The sequence below is a fragment of the Bison bison genome, unplaced genomic scaffold (assembly GCF_000754665.1).
Source record: "Bison bison bison isolate TAMUID 2011002044 unplaced genomic scaffold, Bison_UMD1.0 scf7180017864331, whole genome shotgun sequence".
NCBI classification, from domain to species: domain Eukaryota; kingdom Metazoa; phylum Chordata; class Mammalia; order Artiodactyla; family Bovidae; genus Bison; species Bison bison.
This window is the reverse complement of record NW_011494903.1, coordinates 6,929,857-6,953,555: the sequence shown is the minus strand read 5'-3', so window position 1 is coordinate 6,953,555 and position 23,699 is coordinate 6,929,857. Positions and strand designations below refer to the sequence as shown.

Genomic DNA, 23,699 nt, shown 5'->3' with positions numbered 1-23,699 from the left:
TGTCACAAGGAGAGGGTCATAAATTGTCAGCAGGCCCCCTGGCCAGAAGATGATGTAACACCCCTAAGACCTCTGTATACATTTGTATGAAGCACCTGACTTTGATAAAAGTCAGGACTACTGACCCCACATGACTTTTGCATAATATCTCAGTGTATAAAAGTAGACCATGGAAAATAAAGAATTGGGATCAGTTCCTCGAAAGACTGGTCTCCCCATGTCGCTCTCTCTCTCTCAAACTCTGGCTGAGTCTCCATCTGGAGTGCGGAACGCGCCATGCTTACTAATTATGCCTGGGCTTCTAATATCCGACCGGGAGGCCTCAGTGTCTCCTCTCCTTCGGGAGAACGGAAGGATGCCTGCAGCCTACGTAAGTTGTGCAAACTTCTTGTCTTGAAGTTTTATTGGTCTCCCGCATAAACCAAGCTACTCAGCCTCTTTTCTCCACTGAATTTTCCTACTGAGCTATCCTTATTCTAGTACTCTTTATATCTCTAATTAATATCTAATTGAAGCTATTGTATCCTGATCCTCACTGACGCCGTCCCCGCTTCGAATACCCTGGATCAGCCTGGGCTGGACCTTGCACATATGGTCCTTTCGATCCCCAGGAATGTATCAGAGCTTTTCAAAGTTCCCAGTGGATGCTGCTGCTGCTGCTAAGTCGCTTCAGTTGTGTCTGACTCTGTGCGACCCCAGAGACAGCAGCCCACCAGGCTTCCCTGTCCCTGGGATTCTCCAGGCAAGAACACTGGAGTGGGTTGCCATTTCCTTCTCCAATGCATAAAAGTGAAAAGTGAAAGTGAAGTCGCTCAGTCATGTCCGACTCTAGCGACCTCATGGACTGCAGCCCACCAGGCTCCTCTGTCCATAGGATTTTCCAGGCAAAAGTACTGGAGTGGGGTGCCATTGCCTTCTCCTCCCAGTGGATATTTCATTCTTATATCTTCCTTTTAAGTTTTTGGGCAGCTCTTGTTTGCACCAGTGGTATTACTGCCTTAGGTGGTGGTGGTGGTTCAGTCACTAAGTTGTGTCCAACTCTGTGAGCCCATGGACAGTAGCCTGCCAGGCTCCTCTGTCCATGGGATTCTCCAGGCAAGAATACTGGAGTGGGTTGCCATTTGGAAAACCCTATTCCCAGGGTATTAGCAAAAAGCAATCACTGGCAACTGTTAAAGATCACAGCTACCTAAGGCAGTGATTGAGCTCTAAATTATGTTAAATAATGACAGTGTTCTGAGGATAGAACTTCTTGAGGAGTTTCAAACCTGTCTGTCTTCTCAGATGGCTGTTAGGCTGCTGGTTTTTACTGCAAGGCTACTGATTTTCAAGAGCTGGGAAGAAGGAAATGGGAATAGGGCAAGTTAAAATGACTAAAAGCTCTCTGTTCTTACTGAGATTAAGGTTTTTTCTTGAATGAATTTTATTTATATTGTTACATGCCTTTGGCTAATTTCTAGTGTTATGAAGAAGTTAATTTTGTCAGTTTTATTATTGTCTTTTTGAGGAATAGATTTTTGGAGGTCCTTATTCTGCCATTCGTGACATCCTGCTGCATATCCATAGTGTTTTAACCTGATATTTCCCACTCAAGTATTTCTTAGTTTTTGGTTCCTTGGGATGGTAGACCTCCATTGAGCATTACCTACATTGCAAGAGTTTAAGGAAAAGAAATCTATTACCTCCATTCTAGAGGTGAGTCATTCTTTCACAATCCAGATTATGCTGGTTGTGCAGGTAATGATAGTGTAATTCAACAGAAGCCATGGATTGTAAATATATTTTTAGACCAAGTTAACCTCTTTTGCTAATCCCTGACAATTTCTTAAGCTTCTAGGGTACTAGGTAACATTCTAGTGCATATCCTACTCTTCATGTCTCACATCTCTTCCTCAAGAGCAAGGTATACACTGTCCTTCACTGCTTAAACCAAGTTGCCTCCTCTTCTTGATCTTCTAGCCCTGTGCCCACTCTGCTTCTACCTAAATCTCCTCCCTTCCAATAGAAGCCAGGATCAGCCTCTAAGGTATAAGATTTCCAGGGTAGGTAAGTCAGTGTACATTCCTTTCTTTTCTCTTTTTTGCTTTCTCACGAGTTCTCATATGCACAGATTGATTTGTGATGATCTCTGTGTAACCAGGTTTCCAATCCATGTTTGGTGTCATTGCTTATTATCCCTTCATGAAAGTTATAAACTTATCTTGTATAGTTACTTGTTATAATATTGGTCACTTTGTTGTCAGTTTCTTTGTTTGTATCTCTTTCAGTTGTACATTGTACCTTCAGAGGATTTTGTAGTTGTAGTATGAATTATTTTTCTTTGCATCACTAGGGCTAAAAGGGCCTGGCACATGTTTAGCTTTCAGTAGATGTTTTGTGAATTAATGAATGGCTGCATATTCTTATAAGTCCTGCATTAAGCCCCTTGTTTGAACTTCTCCATAGGCAGATAGAACTCTACACCCACATCTTTAGGTGTGGTTTCCTCCATCAGCTTAAAAAGCTTTAGGTATTCCAGTTTCTTTTTCTCAAGGCTTCTCTTACAAAATGCTTCCCTTGTGACCCTCATCCACTGTTTCCAGTCATATTTTCCACCAGTCTGTAGCTCTAACGTAAGCAACTTTGGTCCACAAATATGTCATGTGCTTTTGTTATGCCTTGAACCTTTAGATATCATTCTTTGCTCACTTTCACCCTGAGAAACTCATTCAATTCAGCTAAAAATCCACCCTTTTCTAGACTCTTTGTTTTCTCCCCAGCAGATTTAATTTACTTTTCCTCTTTGTTTTTTTTTCTGTTTGTTTCAACAACACTTCAGACATCCCTTTTTTATTACTTTAAGGTATATTTTTTATTTATATGTCAGTTCTTATCAGAGTTACTACCACCTGAAGGAGCCCAAACCATATATGATGAGTGAATATATGACTGTTTGTGTCTTAACTACTTTGCAAAGATGCTCAAAGTTGCAGACTATGTTTATTCTTTGTGCTCCAGGCATTGTCCCTGACCCACTGCAGGCACACCATCGTGTTTCTCTAATTGAATAAAAATGACTGACTTCTGAAAGTGTATCTGGTTCTGAATTAGGTATGGAAAACTTAAAAGAACCATACTAATCAGATCATGCATGCAGTATTTCATGTGTACTGAGTTGGCTCTTGTTAGCAAGACCATGGAAGGCCTTTGCATGAAATAGAAATAGGGACCCATATGGATGGAGGTAATCAAAAAGACACAGGTCTTAGTGAATAGGAAAGCCCTTGTGCAAAAAGGTCTTAGTGAATAGGATAGCCTTTGTGCAAAGAACAAAAAGCCCCATTTTGGATGAAGCTGCCTCATGCCAAGGTCCTGGGCTTGGCAAGCTGACCCCAGGGTAGATTTCACACCTTTTCCTGCCTCTGCATAGGTATATGTCCTGAGTATCATCCTGTGTTGCAGCCCTGCCCTTCACTTACTGCAAAGGATGAACTTTCTGTTCCACTGAGCATCATCATATTTCTTAACATGGGGAGATGGATCTATTTGTCTTAACAACCAAATACTATCAACCGTTAGTTCCTAGGACAACCCACTGTTTTTCTAGGGCACGTGATATTCTAAAGAAGACAAACATCAGTAAATCCATGCATCTGAGCTTTGTATTATTCAGTGGGGAAAAGGACCCTTCTTTGTAAAGCTTAATTTTTAAACAGCTATCTAGTGCCAGAGCTCATGATTTGGGGATTTTTGTGTAATATTTTTATTTTCTTTAGTTTAAAATGTAAACAGTAAACTAAATCTGCATTGCACATAACTTGAAGTTAACTTGCTTTGGAAATTACTTCATCCTAAGAATAACTCATCTAACTCTGAAAGAATTCTGTTTTAGGATATATGTAGTCCAACTCAGAGGGTGAGAAATGAGCAGATTAGTTAAAAAAATAAAAAGTAAAGGAGCATGGATATCCCTGTTCTAATGACCTTTTGAGTTGTATTCCCGTACAAGGTGTCAAGGAGGAGAAGAGACAAGTAATCCCTTGGCAGATAAGGACTGCAGGTAGAGAGGGAGAAGGCTTTTCCCAGAACACATTCTTTATCCCCTCAAGGGTCATCATTTACATCATATGCTCTGTCTCCAGAGCAAAAATGTCCCAGTGGTTTCTCTAGGTTTAAAAACAACTGTTGATTATCATGGTATACTGATTGAGCATACATTATAACAAGAGTGGACTTCCATCCATTTACATACCAGTTATATTCCCAAAATTTTGGTTGAATATTTAGAATATATATTATTAAAAGCTTCCAGAAAGAAGTACTATTACACCTGGACACTTCGGCCAGACCATAAAAGCCATTTGAAGCCTACCGTGTCACTGAACCCTAGTATTAGCAGGCTACACTGCATTCTGGAGGTTGTGTAAAACAAGTAAGAGGAAGGGTAGTGTGCTTTACTTTCATTGGGCACAGGGCTAAATTTTGATAAAATTTGGAAATGAATGGTGTTTGCTTTTGGATTTTCCTTCCCAAATTATGGTGCCTCTGATCTCTGAAGCCTAAGGGTATGTCAAAGGCAAAACCTCAAAAAGGTGTCCCTCTGGCCATATCTTTGCACGTAAGTGTAGTGGAGAAAACATACAAACTCCTGAGATAAGCAGGACATGAAAAGATGGACTGGGGTGAAAGATCAAAAGTGGGCGTCAGGTGCCCATCCAAGGAATGTGAATGCAAGTCATTGACCTGACCATCCTCTCTCACAATCACACTCTTCAAAGCATGGTCTATATAGTACCCTAATCATTTTAGGTCAATGCTTGTTATCTCAAACTGTAGGTCATTTGTGGGAAAACAAATTGCGACACTGGACATGACATGAGAAGACCTAAAAAAATGTTTTACTTTTGTTGTTGATAAGATTGCCTTGTAGCATTCCTTATCTCTTCTCATTCCTTCTAAGATCTGTTTTATCTTTTATCGATTTAAAATACTTTATTTAAAGTTTGGCCAATGTGGCATGCCATGCTAAATATACTTGACCAAATAGAGGAAATAGGACACTGAGTTATACCACGTGACTGGAAAAGGAATTCAGTGTCTTCTGTCAATACGTTTGTTGCCTTGGCCTTTCTATGGCACTGGCTTCTTTATTTATATTTATAAATCATTCCTTTATTTTCCCCACCCCGCCTCCTTTACAGTTAGTAGGCACTTTTAGGCTAGATTTTTAAAAGATTTACAAATACCCCAAAATTGCCTACACATTTTGTGTATATGCGTGGATGTATGTTTTCTTTTCTGGGGAAAAGGTTTCATGGCTCTCATTATATTTCCAAAGGATAGTATATATGATTAAAAAAGTTTAGAATCACTGCTTGAGATCTCTTGAGAAATAATATACTAGAAACAGTATGACAGTATATAAAGTTTGTGTTAAGTGCTATTTACAATAGCTAGGACATGCAAGCAACCTAGATGTCTCTTGACAGTTGAATGGATAAATAAATTGTGATACATATATATAATGGAATATTACTCAGCTATAGAAAGGAATGCATTTGAGTTGATTCTAATGAGGTGGATGACCCTAGAGCCTGTTAAACAAAATGGTGGTTTAGTTGCTAAGTTGTGTCTGACTCTTGGGATCCCTTGGACTGTACCCCTCCAGGCTCCTCTCTCCGTGGTATTCTGTAAGCAAGAATACTGGAGTGGGTTGCTAGTTCCTTCACCAGGGATACAAAGTGAAGTAAGGCAGAAAGAAAAAGGCAAATGTCGTATATTAATGCATATATGTGGAATCTAGACCTGGAGAAGGGAATGGAAACCTACTCCAGTATTCTTGCCTGGAGAGTTCCATGGACAGAGAAGCCTGGTGGCCTACAGTCCCAGCAACTAACAGACACACACATACACACACACACACGTGCGCACGCACAGAATCTAGAAAGATACTGATGAACCTATCTACAGAGCAGCAATGGAAATACAGACATAGAGAACAGACTTTTGGACATAGTGGGGGAGAGAGAAGGTGGGATAATCTGAAAAAGTAGCATTGAAGTATATACATTACCATATGTAAAGTAGATAGCCAGTAAGAATCTGCTGTATGACACAGGGAACCCAAAGCCGATGATTTGTGACAACCTAGAGGGCTGGGATGCAGAGGGAGGTGGGGGGAGGTTTTAGAGGGAAAGGACACATGTATACCTATGGCTGATTCTTGTTGATGTGTGGCAGATACCATCACAATATTGTAAAGTTATTATCCTCCAATTAAACATAAAATTTTAAAAGTTTAAGTGCTAAGTGATCTCTTTCAGCTTCTGAAAATTCAGCAGAGGCCATTGTATCTTCCCCAAATAGTTTTATAGTCTAAAATGAAGTTATTGAGTGAGTAACCCTATAATATTAGAAATTCTGCCAACTCCCTCTGTTCTAAGGTATCCTCTTTTTTCAGGGAGAAGATGGGACTTTGACTTATATTCAAGTATAGTCAGTATATTTTTTTCTATCAAAGAATGTCACTGATGTTTGAAAGTTAAAGTAAAGAGAAAATGTGCCAGTGGATAAAATTGACATTTGCATCCAGTTTGAACATACGAGAGACACAAAAGTTGAAAATGCATCTAACATCTTTTTGCTTTTATTCTGCTGCTGTATCCATAGGCTTATTGATGGCCCTTGGTCATTTGAGACCTTTATTACAACAGTTGCATTAATTTATCACTACTTACTACACTTATTTTCCTGCTATGAACTGCTAAAGGACAGGGTGTCTTATTCATCTTTGTAAGACCTTAATAATTTTATAAACATTTATTAAATTAAATAAGTTATTGGTATAGTTGGGAGAGTAAATTAATAATGAATTAATGAGTTCTTCTAAAATGTGAGCCTCATTTGATAATAGATGATTCAACAATACATATATTTTAGAAAGTCTTTAGTGATTTTTGAAGAAGTAATATAAACTATACAGTGATGACCTCATGACTCATCTAGTTGTATGGCTAATATTGTGTAACTATTTCTGATAATGCCTGAGAGGATAAAGGTGAGAGTCATCACTTTCAGTCATCACTGAAAATAAGGTTATTTTCATGTGATACCAATTTAAGAAATGGATATTTAAAGTGAAGTTTTGTCTTCTGAGTAAAATATTTTCCAAAACTACAGTTAAGTTTTTCCATTTCGAAGAAGGCATTTAGGTATGTTTTTGTACTGACTTCCTGTAGATATTCTAGTATCTATTTAAGTAGAAGAGTATACGAAAGTAATCAGTTTTAGTTTAGCCAATCAAGAGAAATAAATGCATGGAGCTAGGGAAATAGACAAAATCTCAATCTGTCTAGAGGATTAAGTGGTTTTTGCAAGGACTGATACATTTAAAAGAACATGGTATTTGGTTATGAAAATCCTCTGATATTTGTTGTTTGCTTTTAACTCAATGTCTTATTATGTGAAATATTTTAATGCCTAGGATTTCCAGTGCCAAACTTAACAATTTTTCTCGCTTGGAGCCCACACTTCACCTTTTGGGTGTGCAATTTGATCAGAATGTGGCCCACAATATCATCACAGAGAAGCCTGGGGCTGCCACGAAACTCTTACATCAGCTGTACATTGCTCTCCAGAGGAAAAAGAAAGGTGTTCAGACTGGAGTGGAAATGCCAACTGTACAGCCCCTGATGAGCACAAAAGTTCAAAACATGAAAAGCGAGGCTTTTCGAGATGTAAGTACATAAAGAAAAATTATAAACATATCAGAATATAAAGCTTTCTGAAGAGACACGGCAAAGATGTTGCATTTTCAAAGAAGCCCCTTAAAGCATGTATGTCCCTGATTATGTTATTGTCCCTATTCAGGTTTTATCTTTTCTTTCCATTTATTCATTGTTGATGCCTCCCTCCATCCTATCCACTAATCGCCAGTAACTTATCAATTTCTGTTTGCTCCTAGTTCCTTGTGCATCTTAGGCCTGCTCTTTTTCTTCTATACCCCTCTCACATCCACTCAGATCTCCTGCTGCAACCTATGAATGAATCTCTGATCTTCAGGCTTGTCTCCTAGAGTTTAATCAACTGCTAGGAGAATCTACCCTCAATTCCACTTTTGTTGGCTGCTTCTTCTCAGAAACCTGCTATTCTACAAATATGTTGTGTTTTGTTAGTTGCTCAGTTGTATCCAACTCTGCAACCCCATGGACTGTAGCCTGCCAAGCTCTTCTATCCGTAGAATTCTCCAGGCAAGAATACTGGAGTGCGTTGCCATTTCCTTCTCCAGAGGAGCTTCTCAACCCAGGAATTGAACCTGGATCTCCTGCATTGCAGGCAGATTCTTTACCATCTGAGCCACCTGGGAAGCTATTCTACAAATATCTTGCCCCTTGATTTGACTAGCATTCAAATTTTTTCACTGAACAGTCTCAACCTGTCTTTCTGTATCTTTTCATAACCCTCAGCATTGTCTTTCTTCTGTTATTCCACTGGCAGCCTGTCATTGAATGCTGCTGCTGCTGCTAAGTCGCTTCAGTTGTGTCCGACTCTGCAACCCCATAGACAGCAGCCCACTAGGCTCCTGTGTCCCTGGGATTCTCCAGGCAAGAATACTGGAGTGGGTTGCCATTTCCTTCTCCAATGCATGAAAGTGAAAAGTGAAAGGGAAGTCACTCAGTCATGCCCGACTCTTAGCGACCCCATGGACTACAGCCTACCAGGCTCCTCTGTCCATGGGATTTTCCAGGCAAGAGTACTGGAGTGGGGTGCCATTGCCTTCTCTGTGTCATTGAATAGGACTCATTTATTTCTGCTCTTCCCTCTCTCGTACCCAAGCTCACTGTTCTCCTCTCCTGTCTTCCCCTAAACTTCCCTCCATCTACTCTGCAACCTTCCCAGTACACATAGACTCTTTCTGGGGAACTCCTAGGGCACAGGTAATTCTCACTCTTTGGTGTTAACCACCTCTTGCTGATATTATTGACTTTCATTATTTACCTGTCATATGACCTCATAAGATTTTTAGTTCCTCCAATTAAAAAAATTTGCCTAGTACAATGCTTTGAGCGTTGAAAATACTCATTAAATGTCCTTTGATTATTATTTTTAATTGAAGTATAGTTGCTTTACACTGCTGTATCAGTTTCTGCTGTACAGCAGAGTGGGTTTCCTTCCCATTTAGGTCACCACAAAGCACCAAGTAGAATTCTGTGTGCTATACAGTAGGTTCATAGTGGTGTATATATGTCAATTGCAGTCTCTCAATTCATTCATATGTTTGTTCTCAACATCCGTGCGTCTATTTCTGCTTTGCAAATAAGATCATCTTTACCATTTTTCGAGATTCCACATATATGCATTAATGCATAACATTTTTTTCTTTCTGACTTACTTCACTGTGTATGACAGTCTCCAGATCCATTTAAATCTCTGCAGATGACACAATTTTGTTCTTTTCTTATGACTGAGTAATATTTCATTGTATATATTGATACCTAACACATCTTCTTTATCCATTCCTTTGTTGATGGACATTTTGGTTGCTTCCATGTACTGGCTGTTGTAAATAGTGCTGCAGTGAACATTGGAGTGCGTGGTTTTCTCTGGATCATGCCCAGCAGTAGATTGCTGCGTCATATGGTAGTCCTATTTTAGTATTTTGAGGAACCTCCATGTTGTTCTCCATAGTGGCTGTGCCAATTTACATTCCCACCAACAGTGTAAGAAGGTTTCCTTTTCTCCACACCCTCTCCAGCATTTATTGTTTTGAGACTTTTTGGTTATGGCCCTTCTGACTGTTGTGAGGTGATATTTCATTGTAGTTTTGATTTGCATTTCTCTAATAATTAGTGATGTTGGGAGCCATCCTAGACACGTGTCCCAGATTGAATTTTTTCTTTCCATGATTAGGCAGGTCATGAAGGTGGAACTGGAAAAGAATTACATTCATTTTTCGTATTGGGGATGCCTTTATTAGCCTTTTAGTATCACCACCCATAATGAAAATAGACACATTCCATCTGCATAATTTAGGGACTCCCAAATTGTGTTTCAGTATCATACTTTTCAAAATTAGTTATTTTGATACTTCCTTCCTAATGTTACCTAGTCCGTCAGTTAATGCTGAACGATTTGAATGGAAAATTTACATATCTGTGTACCTGTGAGTGTATTACATTGCATATTATTCTGATAAACTGAATAACTAAACTTATGTATATGGAATATTTAGCAACGCTTGAGCAGAAAACGACAAAATGAAATCATGGCCAAAATCCAAGCAGCTATCATACAGATTCCTAAACCCACATCAAATCGTACTCTGAAAACCCTTGATGCCCAAAAATTAATGAAAAAGAAAAAAGAGGCAGAGGTAAGTGATAATCCTTTAACATTGTGTTGTGTTTATCTTAATGAAAGGATGATCTTTCCCTAAGAGAGAAACTTCCCTGAACTTCCTACTTCCTTTTCAAATTACGTCTGGCATTGTCCCTTCTCATTTAAAACACCTGCACTGCATGCATGTCCAATCCATCTTAGTCCATTATTTGTTTAGAAACAGAGAATATAGATTTAGGATATGGATGACAAACTGCTGTTAAATGAGAATACCTGTGTGGACTCTTATGTGGTGGATTCTGTGATCACTAGCAAACTGTGCCAGAGTGGGTGCTGTTGTGATGGGTCATGACACCCATGTATACAACAGGGGCCAGTCTAGGTACCCAAAATACCATGTATGTGCCATTGCTACTATTTGCTTTTCCTGGATACTTCCTCCCCATGTTGCACTGTCTTTCTATGAATCCTAGAAATGTTAAGCAATTTGCTTGCTCTCATTATATTTAGATTTAAGATATACTATTGATAAATATATCTTATTACTTAGACTTATCAGTCATCCATATAGGATACTATCTCATTATATTTCATGGGGGAGCAGTACTATCTGTACATTTTGATAGTAATTCCTGTAATCTATACTTCATGCTGCTATAATGATTGTTAGTGATATTCTCCCCTTTAACTTAAGATAATAGCTACCATTTATTCATCATCTGCTGTATGTCAGGCTGTGGGTTGGGCACTTCTCATTGTCTTGAATTTGTAAACAACTCTCTAAGTAGGGTATTGCTTTCCCCATTTTTTTGGATAAGGAAACTGAGGCTCAGAAAATTGGCATGTTTTACCCAAGTTCACAATGCTGATAAAGCAAAGATTGGCAGATCACTCTGAAGTCTAAATCCATTGCATTTTATTTTAACTCACACTTAATTTTTAATATTAAAATCCTATAGTTAGAGTCTAAAAATGTTACCCACAGAGGCTTTTTTCTGACCCCATTTTAGTAAAAATATTTAATTCTTATGTTTCCTTGAGTTGATTAAAGTTTATGAAAAAGGATTTGCAGTAGGCAGATCAGCTAAAATTAACTTTCCAACAGCAAATTAATAGTACATATAGGAGTACAAAAGAAATGTTTAAAACACCCAAGATAATTTTTGAAGAAATATTTATATCCTAAAAATGCTTCAGTTCAGTTCAGTTGCTCAGTCGTGTCCGACTCTTTGCGACCCCATGAACTGCAGCACGCCAGGCCTTCCTGTCCATCACCAACTCCCGGAGTTATTCTCATTTAAAATAATTGTAATTAAAAGTGCACATTCTAACTTTTTGATAATCTTTTTTCTTATTATATGCCTTTTGATGTACTGTCAGAGCTAGAATTGTGAACTGAATAATTCAGATTAGGCAATTTTCACCTTCTTTTAGGTAACTTTAGCCTACACTAAAAGTAACAAATTGGAATAGAAGAATATTCTAGAATATTTAGAAATCCTAACTAGCTTGAATTATTAGTACATATCACTTTTAATAAATTTGAATGAAAGTGATAAATGAAAAAGTTTCAATATATTTAGAGGTCAAAAATTGATGAATTTTCTTTAAAGGATGTGGCCAATGAAATTAAGAAGTTTGAAGCATTAATAAAAAAGGATCTCCAGGCAAAAGAAAGGTGAGATAAAATTATTTTAATAATCAAAAATTTGATTTTTATTTTAAAAAGTTCATTTTACTTTAACTTTTGAATATTTAGAAGCAGTTTACCTGAAATAGCTATTCCAAGGATGTTTTCACTTTGTAAAGTCTTCATTGAGAGAGTATATTAAGGAAGATAAATGAGATAAAATTCAGATTAGTTGTTCATTAACAATTTTGTAAATATCAAGAAGGCAAGTGGCTATTATGATTTGTGAGGTTAATTTTTTTTCTATGCTATACTTATCACACATACTATTTAAACATTCACTAACATTTTTCCAAGTTACTATCCGTTTACATTTTTCACCGCACTGCCTTTATTAGACTCTAGCTGCTCTCACCTTGCATCCTCAGCATTCAGCACAGGGACCAGCAATAAAGAACTGCTGAATGAGTGTCGACAAAATATCACTAAGAGTTTCAGTGGGTTCTTTACAGAAAGCTCCTGGTTAATGGGCTTCTTTTGCCTAAAGATAAAGATCTTCTCCACTTTTGTTTCCTATCAGGGGTCACTGACTCACAGAAAACAGCTAACGAGGGACTGCACATATAGAAGCAGCTTGAATTCTTCTGCATTTTTTCATGGAAACTATCCAAAGTCTACTCGTTTACATTTTATAGAATAGGAAATAAATCTCTGTTAAGAAAGAAAAATAGGCACAAATTATATACTTCAGTTCCATATTAATATTTCTGAAGAAAGGGAATAGAGTCAAATGAAGTGGAATAAGACTAAGCTGAAAGAAGAAATGGTGAGGAAGTCGGGTGTGAATGAAAATGAAGCAGAATGCGGAATGTATGTGTTAACTGCCTTTCCTCCTTCCTTCTGCAGAAACTCCTGATGCCCTACTCTAAACCCTGCTCATGTTTATCTGTGCTTCCCTGACTCCTAAAATAACCACAGCCCAAGCCTACTCTCCCCTGCAGCTGCCATCTGAACCCCTCCACACCCTCCCTGACCTTGGCCCATGAAATCACTCCATTTCTTTCAATTCTTTCACTCATCTCACCAGTCTCATGCTCGGGAGTGACAAATGGATGGTGTCTACCAAAATGACCATCTTAAAATATTGAAATACTTTTAGTGAATGGCATTCTCTGTAGCTCTACCTTCTACTCCTTTCTTGGGACCCCTTGATTTCCACACAGTTAACAAACCAGGATTAACACCAATATGCCAACATCTTCCACTCCCTACATCAGCATCTATTTGGATTAATTAGTGTCATCACCATGTCAGTGGTTAAATATTTGAAAGATCACACCCGCATAAACATTCACTCTAATCTTCACTGCTTTCCCAGCCTGTTCTGAATTTAGACCTCTAAGGTAGCTTTGAAACCTGGAAACCAGAGGGGTTGAATTAGATGGGTGTATTCTTCTCTCCGGAGAAGGCAATGGCACCCACTCCAGTACTCTTGCCTGGAAAATCCCATGGACGGAAGAGCCTGGTGGGCTGCAGTCCATGGGGTCACACAGAGTCAGACACGACTGAAGCAGCAGCACCAGCAGCATTTTTCTCTCTCTTGTAACAGAAATCAGAATGTAAGCAGCCAAGGGTATGTGTTGTTGCCCCAAGGTTATCAAGGACTAAATCTTCCCTTTCGTTCCACTGTCCTGAAATGTGGCTTTTGTCTTTAGACTCACATTCACAATGTAAGATAGCTTCTAGGCCCCTGGCCATTTGGCCCATGTTCCAATATCAGGAAGGAGGACAGGCAAAAAGTGCATGCTAATTTGCTTCAGTCACGTCTGACTCTTTGCAACCCCATGGACTGCACCCCGCCAGGCTCCTCTGTCCATGGGATTCTCCAGGCAAGAATACTGGATAGGGTGGCCATGTCCTCCTCCAGGGGATCTTTCTGACCCAGGGATTGAACCCACATCTCATTATGTTTCTTGCATTGGCAGGTGGGTTCTTTACCACTAGCACCACCTAGGAAGCCCCAGGCATAAAGTGGGTATCTCTAATCTAAAATAGTTCTTTATACCAGCCTTCCCAGAATGCCCACGTAACATTTCTGCATACACGTTACTGGCCAGAATTCAGTTACATGGCCATAATCTAGCAGAATGGGAGACTGGGAATTGTAGTCTTCATCTGAGTATGTTGTTTCCCTGAATAAAACTGGGGCTCTGCTTTGAAGGAAAAGGGAGGGAAATGGCAGTGTCTATCTCAAGTCCTTTCTCTGCAGAAACCCCCACTTGGTCTTGCCAGAGATTTACCACCAGGGCCCATGAGATATGGACATGCTTACTTCTCAGAGCAGAAGGATAGGGCCTGGGGTCCCTGGAGTCCCTGGATCGGTCACCTCTGAATGTGAGCAGCCCCAGCGGTGACTCCAAATCCCTTCCAGTACACTTCACAAAGGGCATTTCCTCTGATGGACCCCCAGATAAAAAAATGCTAGGAGGTACTGGCCTAGAGCAAACTTTTAAAGAAACAAAAAAGCTATGGTACAATATGGCCTTTCTTAATCCCTGTTATTGACCACTACTTCTTTAGTTATTCTGAATCCTTAGCTTAGAATCAAGCATGTTCTGGACTCTTCCAGAAATTTCACACTACTTGATGGCAAAAAGCACTAAAATCATCTTTTAGGGTGACCTAAGGAGCAATTTCTGCAGCTGCCTCTTTCAAAGCCTGCTCCCAAAACACTTTCTCATGGATGTTACTTCAAAGTCTGTCGTTTCTTTTGTTAAAGGATGAAATGAATGCTCAGTGAGAGCAATGCAAGAACAACCATTGCTGCTTTTCCCTCACGTATACTCTTTATTTTTTAAAACAAATAGTAAATGCCACCTGCTTTTTTGTTCTTTGTTTCTTTTCTGAGGCTGTTGGCTGCTGTAACTTGACATTTCGAGTCATAGATTTACGTTAGTTTCCTTCTAACAACTGCTTTTTAACACACACATGAATTTAACCAAGGTTCCTATCACTAATAATTCACACTCATACAATTACTAATTCTATGGCGGCTTGGCAAACAGATATAAAGTAAACATAATTATTGCCCTCAAGAAACCCACATCACATAAAATGAATATTTATTCAAGAAAATATCATGTAACTTTCTTCAGGCCTTGATTGGCATAAGACAGAAGATGGGTATATGTATGGTTGGATAGACTGATTGCTGAACAAAGGAGAATCAATATCTTAAGTATATTGGTAGCAGCCAAACACAATGTTGAGGGAGACCTATTAACCCATGCTCAGTGTAAGGCAGACTCTTAAACATCACATTTAAGTAAAAATATAATAAGAATTTTGATGAAGGATCTAAAAAAGTTATGCTACACTTTCATAAATTCATATTAATTTCATTAATTAATATTCATAAGAATTATACTAAATCTTAGTAAATAAAGTTAAAATTTGTCTTTGATCTTCCTGAGGCTTTGCTAGCTACACAATTTCTGCTGAATGACTCTCAGTTGACAGAATACAATCAAAGGTTGAGCACCTGCTGATAAAATAACCAGAATTTCAGTGTGTAATTTTTTTGAAATTGTATTATACTTGTATAGTGCTTCATAGCATATGATTTGAAATTTAGCAAACATCATCTACATGTCAGTACTGTGAGGCATGGGTACATAGAAAAGTAAAAATAGTATACTTTTCTTTGCTCAGAGTTCAGCTGGAAGCAGCAAATATAGAAATAATGAACTATAATAAAATATGATCTGTGCCATAAATATGTGATTATTAAGTAGAACTAATTATAATTTAAGAATTTTGATTCAACTATGTAAATGGGTTTGATCTTTGATTTAATAAAACTGTATGTACTCAGATTAGGAAAGAACATGTGTGATTATTACTTTGTTAAACATGAATTAACTATGCTTTCATAAAAACACTTCTGTCTGTATGAGAATTGATGACTGTTTAATCCCTGAATACCATAATAATGTTTCCCTGTCTTTTGAATAACATTATAAGTTATATTTTAAATTGAACACTGAAGTTCTAATATTTGCTTTAATGCTTGTATTAATAAATGAACAGAGCACCCAAGGGAGCCATCCCCTGAGGTCTTCCTCTATAGTCACAAGTAGTGGTGTGTGATTGAGTTGTACTTTCAAATCTAAATAAAAACTATTGTTCTTAGTGCATCCAAGACTTCTCTAGATACAGCAGGCCAGACGACCACTGATTTGTTAAACACTTATTCAGATGATGACTACATTAAAAAAATCCAAAAACGCCTTGAAGAAGATGCTTTTGCACGAGAGCAAAGGGAGAAAAGACGGCGGAGACTCTTAATGGATCAGTTAATAGCTCATGAAGCCCAAGAGGTAAGATGTGTAGTTATTGATTAAATAAAAGTCCTGGAAATTTTTACAAAATACAGTCTTTTATACACTCTTATGTATATCTTCTGTATGTGCTATGTGCTACTCTGAATCAGCGTTTCATCTTCACACCATGGCGGCAAATACACTCAGGAAAAAAACTACATACAACACTTAGCAAAGAATCTAAAATCTGGTGATGCTTATGCAGCGTTTTGAATTTACTTAATTGTACACTGAATTGTACATTTAAAAATGGTTGAAATGGTAAATTTTATATTGCATATATTTTACCACAATAAAAAATACTGACAAAATAGGAATCTAAAAGTTATGGCAACCATGTATATCTGTTGTTACTTTTAGAGGAAAAAGAGAACTTTTTGTCCCAGGTTTACTGAGGTATAATTGACAAATAAAAATTGTATATATTTAAAGTATATAATTGATGTTTTGATATATGTATGCATTGTGAAATGATTACCATAATCAAACTAATTAGCACACCCATCACCTTAACAAAAAAAAAAAAAGTTACCATTTGTGTGTGTGTGTTTGGTGAAAATACTTAAGATCTGCTTTTGTTCAAGTTCAACTTTTTTAGATTCCACATTTAGTAAGATTATGTAATATTTGTCTCGCTATGTCTGGCTTATTTTTCTTGGTGTAATCTTCTCCAGGTTTAAACATATTATCACAAATGATAAGATTTTCTTCTTTTTTAAGATTGATCATATTCTATATATGCATGCATGTGTACTAAGTCACTTCATTTGTGTCTGACTCTTTGTGACCCTATGGACCATAGCCCACAGTGGGTTGTCATGTCCTCCTCCAGGAGATCTTACCAACCTAGGGATTGAATCCACATCTTTTATGCCTCCTGCATTGGCAGGTAGGTTCTTTACCACTAGCGCCACCTAGAAAGCTCATTCTAGATATAAATATATACATATATATATATATATTTATGTGTGTGTGTATATATATATAAAATATTTATATATATAAAGAAAATGTGACATGCATATCTATACTCACTTAAGTGTCCATTCATCCACCAATGGACACTTAGATTGTTTCTGTATCATGGCCGTTGTGAATAGTGCTGCAGTGCACATAGGGTTGCAAACATCTCTTTGAGATACTGATTTCATCTCCTTTCATTTCCATTGGATATATACCCAGAAGTAGGATTTCAGGGTCATATGGTAATTCTATTTTTAATTTTTAAAGGAAGCACTATACTATTTTCCACAGTGGCTATACCAGCTTACATCCCAGCAACAGTTTACAAGGGTTCCATTTTCATCACATCCTTGCCAACACTTATCTCATTTTTGTTTTATGTTTTTTGATAATAGCTATTGGAAACAGTATCAGACTTTATTTTGGGGGGCTCCAAAATCACTGCAGATGGTGACTGCAGCCATGAAATTAAAAGACGCTTACTCCTTGGAAGGAAAGTTACGACCAACCTAGATAGCATATTGAAAGGCAGAGATATTACTTTGCCAACAAGGGTCCGTCTGGTCAAGGCTATGGTTTTTCCAGTGGTCATGTATGGATGTGAGAGTTGGACTGTGAAGAAGGCTGAGTGCCAAAGAATTGATGCTTTTGAACTGTGGTGTTGGAGAAGACTCTTGGGAGTCCCATGGACTGCAAGGAGATCCAACCAGTCCATTCTGAAGGAAATCAGCCCTGGGATTTCTTTGGAAGGAATGATGCTGAAGCTGAGACTCCAGTACTTTGGCCACCTGATACAAAGAGTTGACTCATTGGAAAAGACTCTAATGCTGGGAGGGATTGGGGGCAGGAGGAGAAGGGGACAACAGAGGATGAGATGGCTGGATGGCATCACTGACTCGATGGACGTGAGTCTGAGGGAACTCCAGGAGTTGGTGATGGACAGGGAGGCCTGAGTGCTGCGATTCATGGGATCGCAAACAATCGGACATGACTGAGCGACTGAACTGAACTGATTCTAACAGAAATTTGCAACAGTGCCCAGTTGTGGATATGACTGATGACAAAAGTAAAGTCCAATGCTGTAAAGAACAATATTGCATAGGAAACTGGAATGTTAGGTCCATAAATCAAGATACATTAGAAGTGTTCAAGCAAGAGATGACAAGAGTGACCATCAACATTTTAAGCATCAGTGAACTCAAACAGACTGGAATGGGCGAATTTAATACACATGACCGTTATACCTACTACTGTGGGCAAGAATCCCTTAGAAGAAATGAAGTAGCCCTCATAGTTAAAAAAAGAGTACTTGGGTGCAAACTCAGACAGCGTGATCTCTGTTCATTTCCAAGGCAAACCATTCAACATCACATTAATGCAAGTCTATGGCCCAACCAGAAGAAGCTGAAGTTGAACGGTTCTATGAAGACCTACAAGACCTTCTAGAACTAACACCCCAAAAAGATGTCCTTTTCATCATGGGGGAATGGAATGCCAAAGTAGGAAGTCAAGAGATACCTAGAGTAACAGGCAAAATTGGCCTTGGAGTACATAATGAAGCAGGGAAAAGGCTAACAGAGTTTTGCCAAGGGAAAGCACTGGTCATAGCTAACACCCTCTTCCAACAACACAGGGGAAGACTCTACACATGGACATCACCAGATGTTCAATACAAAAATCAGATTGATTATATTCTTTGCAGCCAAAAATGGAGAAGCTGTATACAGTCAGCAAAAACAAGGCCGGGAGCTGACTATGGTTCAGATCATGAACTCCTTATTGCCAAATTCAGACTTAAACTGAAAAAAGTAGGGAAAATCACTAAACCATTCAAGTATGGCCTAAATCAAATCCCTTATGATTATACAGTGGAAGTGAGAAATAGATTCAAGGGATTAGATCTGATAGAGTGCTTGAAGAACTATGGACAGAGGTTCATGACATTGTACAGGAGGCAGTGATCAAGACCATCCCCAAGAAAAAGAAATGCAAAAAGGCAAAATAGTTGTCTGAGGAGGCATTACAAATAGCTGAGAAAAGAAGAGAAGCTAAAGGCAAAGGAAGAAAGGAAAGATATATCCATTTGAATGCAGAGTTCCAAAGAATAGAAAGGAGACATAAGAAAGCCTTCCTAAGTGATCAATGCAAAGAAATAGAGGAAAACAATAGAATGAGAAAGACTAGAAATCCCTTCAAGAAAATTAGAGATACCAAGGGAACGTTTCATGCAAAGATGGACACAATAAAATTGGACAGAAATGGTATGGACCTAACAAAAGCAGAAGATATTAGGAAGAGGTGGCAACAATACACAGAAGAACTATACAAAAAAGATCTTCGTGACCCAGATAACCACTATGGTGTGATCACTCACCTAGAGCCAGACATCCTGGAATGTGAAGTCAAGTGGGCCTTAGGAAACATGACTACGAACAAAGCTGGTGGAGATGATGGCATTCCAGTTGAGCTATTTCAAATCCTAAAAGTTGATGCTGTGAAAGTGCTGCACTCAATATGCCAGCAAATTAGGAAAACTCAGCAGTGGCCACAGGACTGGAAAAGGTCAGTTTTCATTCCAATCCCAAAGAAAGGCAATGCCGAAGAATTTTCAAACTACTGCATAGTCGCACTCATCTCACATGCTAGCAAAGTAATGCTGAAAATTCTCCAAGCCGGGAGTCAAAGTATGTGAACCGTGAACTTCCATATGTTTAAGCTGGATTTACAAAAGACAGAGGAAGCATAGATCAAATTGCCAACATCTGTTGGATCATTGAAGAAGCGAGAGAATTCCAGAAAACATGTAATTCTGTTTTATTGATTATGCCAAAGTCTTTGATTGTGTAGATCACAACAAACTGTGGAAGATTCTTCCAGAGATGGGAATACCAGACCACCTTACCTGCCTCCTGAGAAATCTGTTTGCAGGTCAAGAAGCAACAGTTAGAACCAGATATGGAACAACAGACTGGTTCCAAACTGGGAAAGGAGTATCTCAAGGCCGTATATTGTCACCCTGCTTATTTAACTTATATGCAGAGTACATCATGCAAAATGCTGGGTTGGATGAGGCATAAGCTGGAATCAAGATTGCCGTGAGAAAAATCAGTAACCTCAGATACACAGATGACACCATCCTTATGGCAGAAAGTGAAGAGGAACTGAAAAGCCTCTTGGTGAAAGTGAAAGAGGAGAGTGAAAATGCTGGCTTAAAACTCAACATTCAGAAAACTAAGATCATGACATCTGGTCCCGTCACTTCATGGCAAATAGATGAGGAAACAATGGAAACAGTGACAGCCTTTATTTTCTTGGGCTCCAAGATCACTGCAGATGGTGACTACAGCCATGATATTAAAAGACCCTTGCTCCTTGGAAGAAAAGCTATGATAAATATAGATAGCATATTAAAAAGCAGAAACATTACTTTACTGACAGAGGTTTGTCTTGTCAAAGCTGTGGTTTTTCTAGTAGTCATGTATGGATGTGAGAGTTGGGCTATATAGAACACAGAGCAGAGAAGAATTGATGCTTTTGAACTGTGGTGTTGGAGAAGACTCTTGAGAGTCCCTTGGACTGCAAGGAAATCCAACCAGTCCATCCTAAAGGAAATCAGTGCTGAATATTCATTGGAAGGACTTATACTGAAGCTGAAACTCCAATACTTTGGCCATCTGGTGCGAAGAACTGACTCCTTGGAAAAGACCCTGATGCTGGGAAAGATTGAAGGCAGGAGGAGAAGGGGATGACAGAGGATGAGATGGTTGGATGGCATCACTGACTCAATGGACATGAATTTGAGCAAGCTCTAGGTGTTGGTAATGGACAGGGAAGCCTGGTGTGCTGCAGTCCTTTGGGTCGCAAAGAGTTAGACACTACCTGGCAACTAAATTGAACTTACTCTAACAGATGGTTTTGATTTGCATTTTCTGATGATTAGGAGTGTTGATCACCTTTCCATATACCTGTTGGCCATTTGTTTGTCTTCTTTAGAGAAATGTCTTTTCAGGTCCTTTGACCATTTCTAAATCCGGGCGTTTGGTTTTTGGCTATCGAGTTGTTTGAGTTCCTTGTATATTTTGGATATTAGCCAACATGTATGGTTTGCAAATAGTACTCTTCCCTATCTATTTGTACTTTTGTTGCCTGTGCTTTTAGGGTCAGATTAAAAAATTAATTGCCTAGACCAATGTCAAGATGTGTTTTTCCCTACATTTGCTTCTGTTAGTTTTATAGTTTTTGATCTTATGTGTAAGTCTCTAATCCGTTTTGAATTGATTTTTATACGTGGTATGAGACGAGGGTATAGTACCATTCTATTGCATGTGGATATCCAGTTTTTCCAGAACCATGTGTTATAGAGACATCTATAACATTCCTCCATTGTGTAGCCTTGGCACCCTTACTGAAAGTCAGTTGACTGCACATATGTGGATTTATTTCTGGGCTCTTTATTCTATTCCATTTTCCTATAGTTCTGTTTTTATTTCAATACCATACTATTTTGAGTACTGAAGCTTTGTAATTTATTTTGAAATCAGGAAGCTTGATATTCTTCTTACTCCAAACTGGTTTGGCTCTTTGGAGTCTTTTCTGGCTCCAAATGAATGTTAGGATTGTTTTTGTATTTCTGTGAAAATGCTATTGGAATTTGGTTAGGAATTGCATTGCATCTGTAGATCACTTTAGGTATTATGGACATTTCAATGTTATTAGTTCTTCAAATCCATGAACATCTTTTTCATTTATTCATATCTTCTTCAGCTCTTCTTATTAATGTTTTTTAGTTTTCAGTGTATAGATCTTTTGCCTCCTTGGTTGAATCTATTCTTACATATTTTTTTTAACTTTTATGCTATTGTAAATGGGATTGGTTTCTTATTTCCATTTCAGATAATTCTTTGTTAGTGTGTAGGAACAAGAATTATTTTCATATGTTTATTTTGTGTGTCCCGCAGTTTTACTGAATTTGTTTTTTGGTTCTAACATTTTTTTGTGTGAAAGTCTAGAGTTTTCTGTATGTAAAAAGCATGTCATCTGCAAACAGAGACATTTTACTTTTTCCTTTATGATTTAGATGCCTGTTTTTTCTTTTTCTTTCCAATTTCCTTGGCTAGGATTTCCAGTACCAGTAGAAATGGTGAGAGTGGACGTCTTGTCTTATTTTTTATGTTTGAGGAATGGTGAAAACCTAAAAGCTTTTAGCATCATATTTTAGGTATGATGTTAACTGTGAGCTTATCATATATGACCTTTATTATGTTGAGTTACATTCCTTACCTAATTTGTTGAGAATTTTTATCATGAAAGGATACTGAATTTTTTCAAGTTTTTTTCCTATATTAATTGATACTATCAAAAAGGGAGCACTTAAATGAAAACATGGAAAATTCGTTAGACCTGTCAGTTTGATCTACTCCAGTGGCCCTCAAAGTGTGGCCCTTGGACCAGCAGCATCAGCATCACCAGGAAACTTTTAGGAATGTGAATAATTAGGTCCCACCTCAGACCTTCTGAGTCAGAAACTCGAATCACAGCTCTCTGGCTTGGGGCCCATCATCTGTGTTAATAGGCCCTCCAGATGATTTGATTCAGCTATGGATTGAGAATCACTGATCAACTCTTACATTGAACACATATTTACTGGATCTCTTCTATGCTCTGGAACTTGTCCTAGGCCTAGGATACAACAGTGAACAAGAATAACAGGAAACCTGCTCTCACAGAGCTTGCTGTTTGGGGGGGATCTGTAAACAACCAACTACATTGGAGTGTGGAGGTGCAATGAAAGTGAGGAGAGGAAAGTCCAGCTCTGGCCTGCCTCAGAGACCATTTCTAGAGTAGGAGAGCACTGAAGCATGAGGGAGGGTTGAAGTTAGACAATTGAAGATGGGAGTGGTTCTGGGTATAGGGTGAGGAGTTAGTTTCCAGCAGAGGTAGAGATGTGGAAGGTAAAGTGTGTCTTCAGAGAGAATATTGCATAGATGGCTCAGGGCTTTTAGCAAATTAAATGTTATCTGGCAGGAGTCCCCAGAGGCCAAGCCATCAGAGGCCTTATAAGCTGTAAAGAGGGACTGTGTGGATCACAATAAACTGTGGAAAATTCTTCAAGAGATGGGAATACCAGACCACCTGATCTGCCTCTTGAGAAATTTGTATGCAGGTCAGGAAGCAACAGTTAGAACTGGACATGGAACAACAGACGGGTTCCAAATAGGAAAAGGAGTTCGTCAAGGCTGTATATTGTCAACCTGTTTATTTAACTTCTATGCAGAGTACATCATGGGAAACGCTGGACTGGAAGAAACACAAGCTGGAATCAAGATTGCTGGGAGAAATATCAATAACCTCAGATATGCAGATGACACCACCCTTATGGCAGAAAGTGAAGAGGAACTCAAAAGCCT

General features: G+C 38.4%; 1 protein-coding gene across 1 annotated transcript in view; it reads left to right on the top strand.

Moving 5' to 3' along the window:
- Positions 1 to 23,699, top strand: part of SPEF2 (sperm flagellar 2) — a 202,551-nt gene that overhangs the window by 13,578 nt on the left and 165,274 nt on the right. The window contains exons 3-6 of the mRNA XM_010853802.1: positions 7,463 to 7,715; positions 10,211 to 10,351; positions 11,931 to 11,995; positions 16,140 to 16,326. Of these exons, the coding sequence (XP_010852104.1) occupies positions 7,463 to 7,715; positions 10,211 to 10,351; positions 11,931 to 11,995; positions 16,140 to 16,326 (646 nt within the window). The remainder of the gene's footprint in view (positions 1 to 7,462; positions 7,716 to 10,210; positions 10,352 to 11,930; positions 11,996 to 16,139; positions 16,327 to 23,699) is intronic.